Source organism: Aulonocara sp. 'chitande type north' Nkhata Bay, linkage group LG6 (assembly GCF_057382095.1).
Source record: "Aulonocara sp. 'chitande type north' Nkhata Bay isolate Kocher_YH1m ecotype deep benthic linkage group LG6, A_spYH_male_GT1.1, whole genome shotgun sequence".
Classification (NCBI taxonomy): domain Eukaryota; kingdom Metazoa; phylum Chordata; class Actinopteri; order Cichliformes; family Cichlidae; genus Aulonocara; species Aulonocara sp. 'chitande type north' Nkhata Bay.
Window position 1 is genome coordinate 10,138,571 of NC_141349.1, and position 8,544 is coordinate 10,147,114.

The window sequence follows — 8,544 nt, forward strand, 5'->3', positions numbered from 1 at the left end:
ATATCAGGCCAATGATCCTGATCAACTGATCCATCAATCGGGCTCTGGTACATGTCAGCTGAGAGCTGGAAGATTAATTTGAGATGCAGCTCAGCACTGTGTTCAAATTTTGTTTTTGTTTTTTATATAGGCCAGCTGATTGTAGGCCTGTGAGTTTTAAATGACTACAAATTTAATTTATTGTAATGACGGTGGTTATCCAAATAATAAGCTAAAACATTCCTACGAATTTAGCTGTTCAGTGGTGACGCACGAATCCTACTTCTGGGTCTAAAGTAGTCTGCGTTTAATATGGCTTTTGTATTGTTAACATGTTTAATGTTATGTATTTTCTTCTATTTGATCTCAAAAAGCTCCTAAAACAGTCAGTGATCACTGTTGACCTCCCTCGGCTTTTATTACCGCTAATCATTTATTTAAGCTCAGTTTTTAAAACCTTAGTATGTAACTACAGCCCAGCCCATGCAGCAGTATATGAATGACTAACCTCATATTGTGGATGGATTATCTCAGCATCCTGCCATGCGATTACATTTGTTCCTGATCACCGAGAACACTCACATTAACGTTTATGGAGTGGAAAAAAGTTAGCTTGTTTATATTATGCTAACATAGCTGTGTCGCTAGCGGTCACGTAGCACATCATTATATACCAGCTAGCCAAACTTCAGTAACCCTACAAACGTCACTGCTGTTTAGTTTTCTGTCTTCATTTATGCTGGAAGTGATAGCAGAGCTGTACGTTTGAATTTGTTTCCAAAACCCTGCAGTCAGGACATGCTATATTGTATTTAGATAGAAGCTAGCGAGCTAACGCCCTGCTAACTTCTAACTCTGTTAAATGTCATAAATTCCGTTTTCATGGATGCCTGGATGTTAAACTCAATTGTTACACCTGGTAGAGCAGAACGCTGATCATTTTATTAAAAATGAAAGACTTTAGACAGTTTTTCAACTCTCAGTAATGCCATAGTGATCGTTTGATATATGGACCTGCAGCGGAGTTTAGACCCAGACACGGCTAGTGAGGTCAGACTGGACAACCGGATAGTTCTATCACGTGCACGTGTACACGTTGACAACCGTAACCATGGCCGCCGAGGGTATATAAATGCTTCACAAGGTTCCAAACGTCTGTTTACACTTGCTCGTGGACTTGTTTCGACCTGCTCCAACCTCAGCCTGTGGAAAGCTAAGTTTTGCAAACCATTTTACTAAAAGCGGATATAACTTGAACGCATAACAAGTACTTCATCTGTGGATCGTTTGTACTTGTTTTTGTTTTTCAAGTTTGAAGATGGCTCGCCGTGGACCCGGACTCCCCGACTGTCACCTGGACTTCGCTGCAGGTATGTTTGAAAATTTCTTTAAATGTAAATTACTGTAATAATTTAACAAGTTCCAGTGTGAATATCAAGTTTTAACGTGATCAAATATGTGTATTCAAGATTGTTTCCCGTAAATTGTTTGTATGTTTTAAATTTTCCGGGAGAGGTGTAGAAATTATTAACGACTGATGTATGAATATGAAAAAAGGTGTTACTTTGACTTGAAGGCTTCAAATTTGACACTTTTCTTTAAAATGAAATGGTTAAAAATAGCTTAATGGACTAAAATTTGTAAAATGCCCAAAAATTAGTTTCTGTGGTAACGGCATCTTCAAGATGTCATGGCCTCAGAACACGCAGGCGTAAACACACAGATCCAGGTCCCCTCCTGACATCCTTTTCTTCTCCGGATCAAAGGCTTTATTGACATAAACTATATTTTTTCTCTGCTGCAAAACACAAAGATAAAAAAATACAAATAAAATAATATCAAAAGAATATGAAAACAGTAGTAATAATGGCATTAAGACCCATCTTCTGTTACGGTAATGCTTTTAACCTTATTAGATAGCAGAGAGAGATATTGTACACAGGGATATTTACACAGGGATAGCATGTTTACCACAGATTAGATGTATCTGTCCTCACGGCACATTTCTAAATATGTGGATTCTGAGTTAAGAGTTTCTGTTTGTTTGTTTGTTTGTTTGTTTGTTTGTTTGTTTGTTTGTTTGTTTGTTTGTTTGTTTTTGACTTGACCATCATTTTCAGACATACCTGCAGAGCTTTGTGTGTGCAATTCTTACTCTTGCCAAGGAGGTTGTGTTTTTATTTTAAAAAATAAATAAATAAATAAATAAATAAATATATATATATATATATATATATATATATATATATATATATATATTATAGCTTATGTATATATATATTATAGCTTATGTATATATATATATATATATATATATTACATTCCTAATGTTATTTTAAAATTGTTTCCTCACAGGGCGTCTTGACTATGTGGTTGAACGCCCTGCAGAAGCTCAGGACACTGATACCCAGCGTATCAGCGAAGGTGAGTATGGTGAGTATTTTATCCCTCTCTCACCCTCACCTTCTTCTCATGAAGCATCAGATGCTGATGTCGGTGAACAGCAAGGTGAGTATGGTGAGTACCGCCCCTACTTACCTGTAGATGATGAAGAGGTGAGTGAACAGACTGACAGTTCATCTGACTGGAACGACTCAGAAGAGTGGGGGGATTGGCTTAGCGATGACTCTGGGTATGACACCATGGATGAGAGAGATGATTCCCCTCTCATCCGGGAGCACCCTCCAGAGCCGTTTTGGCACGATTGGCAACGTCCTATTGCTCCAGGTGCTGCCCCCATCGCCATGCCGCCTTTCGGCCAGGCCAATGCCCCACTCTTCCCTCGAGTTGTTGCCCCAGTTGGTGATCCGCCAGCTGCTCCCTCAGCTGCTCCCTCAGCTGCTCCCTCTGCTGCTCCCTCTGCTGCTTCTTCCTCAGCTGCTTCTTCCTCAGCTGCTTCTTCCTCAGCTGCTCTCTCTGCTGCTCTCTCTGCTGCTCCCTCTGCTGCTTCTTCCTCTTCTGCTCCCTCTGCTGCTCCTTCCTCTTCTGCTCCCTCTGCTGCTTCTTCCTCAGCTGCTCCCTCTGCTGCTCCTTCCTCTTCTGCTCCCTCTGCTGCTCCTTCCTCAGAAAAGAGAAGCAGAGAAGACATCTGCACCGAAGAGGTAAGTGCAAAGAGGTGCAAGGTGAGTGACCAGTTTGATGCCCCTTCAACATCCTCAGGTAGTTTTGGAGTCAGATGTTTCTGGGAGAGGCTTTTTAACCTTTCCCTTGATGACAGTGACTCTGATTAGTTTATGTTAGAATGTGTTTTTAAACTTTGCCTTTGTGTTTTTACAGATATAAGAACATCTGACTTGCACATGTGAAATGTATTGTTTTTTTCTTGAATAATATATGTTTTTCCCAAGCCCTAATTCACCATGCAGGACAAAGGTAAGTCTGTACTTAATCTCAACACAAATAAGTAGAAAAGGTTTAAAAATGATGCAGTGAACTGACTGTAGTCTCTTGTTTTTACATAAGGTATAGCCTGTGGCTAAGAATTCAACACTTCAGACACTCAACATCCAAGATGGAGCAAACACCCCACCCAGAAGACAGCCTTACCCCGACCAACCCGATGAGAAGGATGGATGACCAAGTGAAAAACGGGAGAGTGGTGCTGTGTTCCAACTATGTAAGTTATCACCTCACATTGACAACAAACTGTATTGAAGACAAAATTCTTCCAATAGTTGGTATAAATCATCATCCTATGTCAGCAGCACTGTAGGTTTAGCTTTATTTATATTTTTCATGTGTATACGTTGGGTTTAAAATTGCTTTTTAACAACATACTGCAGCTACCAACAATGAAAATGCTGTTTTGTGTTAAAATGACGTCTTTCTTGTGTTATTGCTTTGCAGGGCAGCTGAGAGTGGACAGAGCTGCACAGAGGACCAAAGATCCACTCTCAGCACTTCATACCTGACTGGCCACAGCACCAACCCTCCTCACCCTGGGTGAGGAGGGTCCTGACCCCGCCTGCACAGAGGGAGTTGTGAACATGCACTTCTGTGTCGGTGGGTTTAGGATCCTCCTCACACTCACACTGATGAAGACTGTCACTGGAAGATGTCTCCATTGCATCAGCAGGATGTAAGCATTTGTAAAATATTACAGTTTGTGATGTTTTATACATATTTTTATTGCATCATTTAAAACTATGAGATATAAAATAAACCAATTTTCATAACATTTTCTGTGTATTTAGTTGTTTTCTTAATAAGTTCTTTGGAACATCATTGCAACCTGTCAGCTTTTTATTGAGGATTTAGAAAGTTGCTGGTGGCCCGAGTGTGTAGAGTGGGGTGTTGTTTTTGTCACATGGTGAAAGTGACCTCATGGGGAGCAAAGAGAACAACTGAACAATTTGGGGATTCACAGACTTTCGTAATCGCTAAAAACAATTAATAAAAATTGTTCTGTGTGAACTAAAAGCTCAAATATAAACCATCCTGACACACTGACACAAATGATCTGCTGTTTATAAGCAGGACAGTGTTTTCATGAGCCTGGATGAAGCTAATTTGCATGAGTTTAACCTGCTGGTCAAAAACTTGCATGACTCTGATATCACTCCAACTTTCTTCTGTTTATTTATTCATTTTTGCTAATTGTAGTAGATTAATATGTTCACCAACTGATTGTTGGCCTGAATGTTTGAATGTTTGCAGTTTCAGGTCCTACTGATCAGTTTTAAGTATTGTAGAAAGTGAGCAGCAATTGAATCAAGTCCTGGGATGAAATGGGACAAAAGGGTAATGTGACAGCCACATTAGTTCCCTTCCCTCGTTTAACAATGTGTAAGCAGACTGCTTTAACCTGCAATTTACTGCATGTTGTTAGGCTGCATGGTACAACCACAGTCTGCTAACCACCCGTGGTGATCGAAGGTTTTGAGGTCTTGCTTGAGCTACTGATGAAGTTTTATCAAAGCTTGTTAAGTTTCCCAACCACATTTTATCCTGATGGTCCAAGGCTTACATCTTTATGCTCACAGACGTACTTCTGTAATTAATCAGTGACCGATTTATTACTTTAAGTTACAGTGTGAGGGGCATTAATGAACATAAATCAGATTTAACTGGATTATGTGTTTAGGTCAAGAGACACAGACCTTCATCTTTAAGAGGCTCTTCTTGAATATCTAATCACGATGTTTGCCATGCAAGTACACTGGACGGTTGTTTTTAACACAATCATTTGATGATTCTGATGAAATGAAGTATTGTTTCAATGAGTTGTGGCACCATTCTTGCTTTAGCAGTGAAAGGAGTCAGGTAGGGCTCCATCAGGAAGAGGGCCCCAGAGGTCCTATCCCCCCGCCCACTTCCCTGGGGCTTGAACATCAGTGGATTTCCACTTAAGCAAAGCCTCATCAAGTTCCTGCAAACAGCACCACACACACACTATCATGTACAGAGTGTGGATGCTGTGTCTAAGACCACGATCATTGTGTTCCCACCATCTGGTGCAAGCTTCATCTGTCTCACTGTGTTCTCCTAAAGGCCAAGACAGCAGGACAGTGAACTCAATCTCACTTATAGGTGCCAGAAATCAGTGGATGTGAGATTAATGGTGGTAATCAGGTTATGCATTTGTTGTCTTCTCAGCAGGTGGGAAACATCTCTCTTTATTTGTTTATGTACATGTGTATCAGAAATCTATTTTCCTGTACAGCTCAGGTTTAAGGCACAATGTTTATCTAATCTAATGAAGATCAGTGAAAATACTGACATTAGTGACGTTAACCCTTGACTAAGAGTTTCTTAGTCAATTGTTAATGGGAAACACATTTCCACACCACCATCTTCTAAGCTGTGATGCTACATGTGCAGCAGCAAACGTCCAATTAGTACCGATCAGAAGGTTGGAGGTTCGATCGCAGCCTGATCTGATCTGTATCTCAAAGTATCCTTGGACACGATACTGAACCCCAAACTGCTCTTTCATGTGTCCATCAGAGTATGAATGTTAGATAGAAAGAACTTAGGTACAGAAAAGTGCTTGTATGAATGGGTGAATGAGGTGTATAAAGTACTTTGAGTGCTTGAGTAGAAAAGTGCTATTTAAGAACAAGGATGTGCAAGAATTTGCTAGACACGCTCTTCTTTTTCCAAAACTAAAAATGTTATTTCAAATTTGGCAGCCTGTGTGTCAAAGAGACTGAAGAGTAACTAAAGGGCAAAGTCCAGGAATACAGCCAAACTCAGGAGATCAGTTAGGAGCACAACTGAGCAAAGGTGATTCAAAAAAAATGGAGAGAAACTCTGCCATGCAGTGCCATGCTGAGCAGACTGGTTTACAGCCACAAGAGAGACTCAGCGTTCACAGATCATAAAATCTTCAGGGAGCAAAGCTCTCAGAGAAGCTATAATGCAATCCACAGATAGAATACAGTCAATAAGCTCCAAGTGAAATGTTAAACAGTGCATGGATAGCTTTTTGTTCAGCTTTTTCTTCGTATCCTTTTTCCCCCTTTCTAAAGTCTCTTCAGAGGCTTTGCAATTTGTCAAACAGCAGCTGGTAAAAAGGCTTTTGCAGTGAGGCAGGGAGCCTGTTCAAACCAGATTATGCTTGATTTGATGACTGCAGAGAACTTGGGGCTGACAGCTCAGATTAGGATCGGTTCTCCCTTGAAAAGGCATTAGTGTGTTCTGTCATGGCAGGATTTCTGTTCAATGTGCAGGTAGATTGAAATCAAAGGGCACCAAAGACACCCAAACCTGAGGGATCATTACGTGACACCCAAAGCATCTGAGCAGTCTTATTCCTTCATCTGTACCAAATTACTCAGATTCACAGACGTCGTGCACAGCAGACCTGCAATACAACGATGAATAACAGGAGTTACGCCTGCGTTTGACAGGTCAAAATGTCACAGGGAGCAGTTCAGTTAAGTTTCATTCCCCTCCAGAAATCACTTCATGCATGATTATCAGGAACCTTTGAGTAATGACAGCACTTAAGTGAGTGTTTCCTTACCATGTTCCACTTTGTCACCAAGTTTTAGGATGAGAATGTTTTTTTTCTACTTTATTTTTTTTTATATCGTTGTTATTATTTCTGTTGTAATTTGTGTTTGTTTTTTGTTTGTTTGTTCAGTTTTTCAGCCTTGTTGCATTTTTTTCTATTTCCGTTGTGTTTTATTCAACTTCTGTTACATTTTGCAGGATTTTGCAGCTTTTTCTATTGACGGGTGTTTTCTTCAGGGCCACCATATTATCATTATCTTTAAAACTGCATTTGAAACTTAATGCTGAGTTTTTACTTTCTGCAGTTGAAGTTATCTAAAGAAACTGTGTGTGGGTGCAGCTGAAAAAACGTCTTTTGGCAAATAAAACAGAAATTCTGAAATCCTCTACTGCTTATATCAAACAGAATAAAAGAAACCAAAGCTAAACTCTAAAAGATTATTTATTTCAGCTTGTTTACAGTTATCCACACCTCACAGCTTTTTATGGGTTGATAGTTTTCCTGATCCAATCTGCATACTCAGGATCACAGAGGTCCATGAAGGCAGCCGGTGCTCTGCATACAAAGTCTGGATCTCCCACAAAAGAAGAGACCCCATAAATCCTGCCATTATGAACCACTCCTCCACCAGAGTCTCCCTGCAAGACAGAAATACAGTTTCCCAGGTTTATAAAATCTTTCTGTATTTTGAATGTTTAATAAATGCAGCTGTGAGCTGAGGGATCATGCAAACTCACTCGACATATATCTTTCCCAGGACTTTGTCCACAGAACCAGTGCTGATAGCTCTTGACTCGGTGGACCTCGGGGAATTATTTCTGTAAAATATCATTGAGCTCTGTACAGCTGACAACCTCAGTCTCTGCACAGTGAAGAGAGGGTGATTCACCAGGTTCTAGAAAAAAGGGACAATTAGTTCAGCTTAAAGCACTTTTTAAAAAATGATGCAGATTTGTATTTTATGCAGAAATGCAGCAGAAAGAAATAAAATGGTCTGAGCTCACAGGAAAAGCTTGTTTTTGCTTTGAACACATTAGAAATGAAGAAAAATACAATTTCAGTACAAATATCTGCAACATCTCTTTACTAATAAAGTAACAGTTTGGATGGTTTGTTTTCTTTTTTCTTAATACAACAAATTTGTTAAAAATCATCTTCCTTCTTTTCTCATTAGCTAGTCCAGTGGTGGCACCATAACCTGCGACCTCAACTCTGGAATGACACAAGAAGTGTTTGGACACTTTTCTCTCCTTTTTTTGTCAGTTACATACAAATACATATATTGATTGTTTTGCACGTTAACTTTGAAATGTTGCCCTGAGGCCTGTACTATGAAGCAGGATCTCATCTCTCCAGGTAACTTCAGAGTTCTATATGAAGGATTTTGACTTCTTACCAGAGAAAATTGTAAGAGTAACCCTGACCTGCTGTTATATTAGTTATGTCCTTTATAGAGTTTTAGTCACCACTTTATCATCACGCACCACACCTGGCTAGCATGCTTGCACTGTGCTTGCTCAGCGCATTGGGACACCATTCAAGCTCACTGCAGCACATGCTACTTCCTGTTTTAAAGGGCCTTGTAGCAGCCCTTGTTACATGCGTGG

General features: G+C 39.9%; 1 protein-coding gene across 1 annotated transcript; it reads left to right on the top strand.

The window, feature by feature from the left end:
* The first annotated feature begins 1,197 nt into the window (after positions 1–1,197).
* On the top strand, positions 1,198–3,565 carry LOC147327247 (uncharacterized). The gene is made up of 2 exons (XM_086297494.1): positions 1,198–1,349; positions 2,335–3,565. Exons 1-2 carry the CDS (start codon positions 1,298–1,300, stop codon positions 3,207–3,209), a joined length of 927 nt encoding a protein of 308 aa, XP_086153620.1. The 5' UTR covers positions 1,198–1,297; the 3' UTR covers positions 3,210–3,565.
* The last annotated feature ends 4,979 nt before the right edge of the window (positions 3,566–8,544 follow it).

Coding starts and splice junctions, on each gene's coding strand:
- LOC147327247 (XM_086297494.1), top strand. CDS start 1,298: ATGGCTCGCCGTGGACCCGGACTCCCCGACTGTCACCTGGACTTCGCT. Junction 1,350..2,334: donor TCACCTGGACTTCGCTGCAG/GTATGTTTGAAA, acceptor GTTTCCTCACAG/GGCGTCTTGACTATGTGGTT.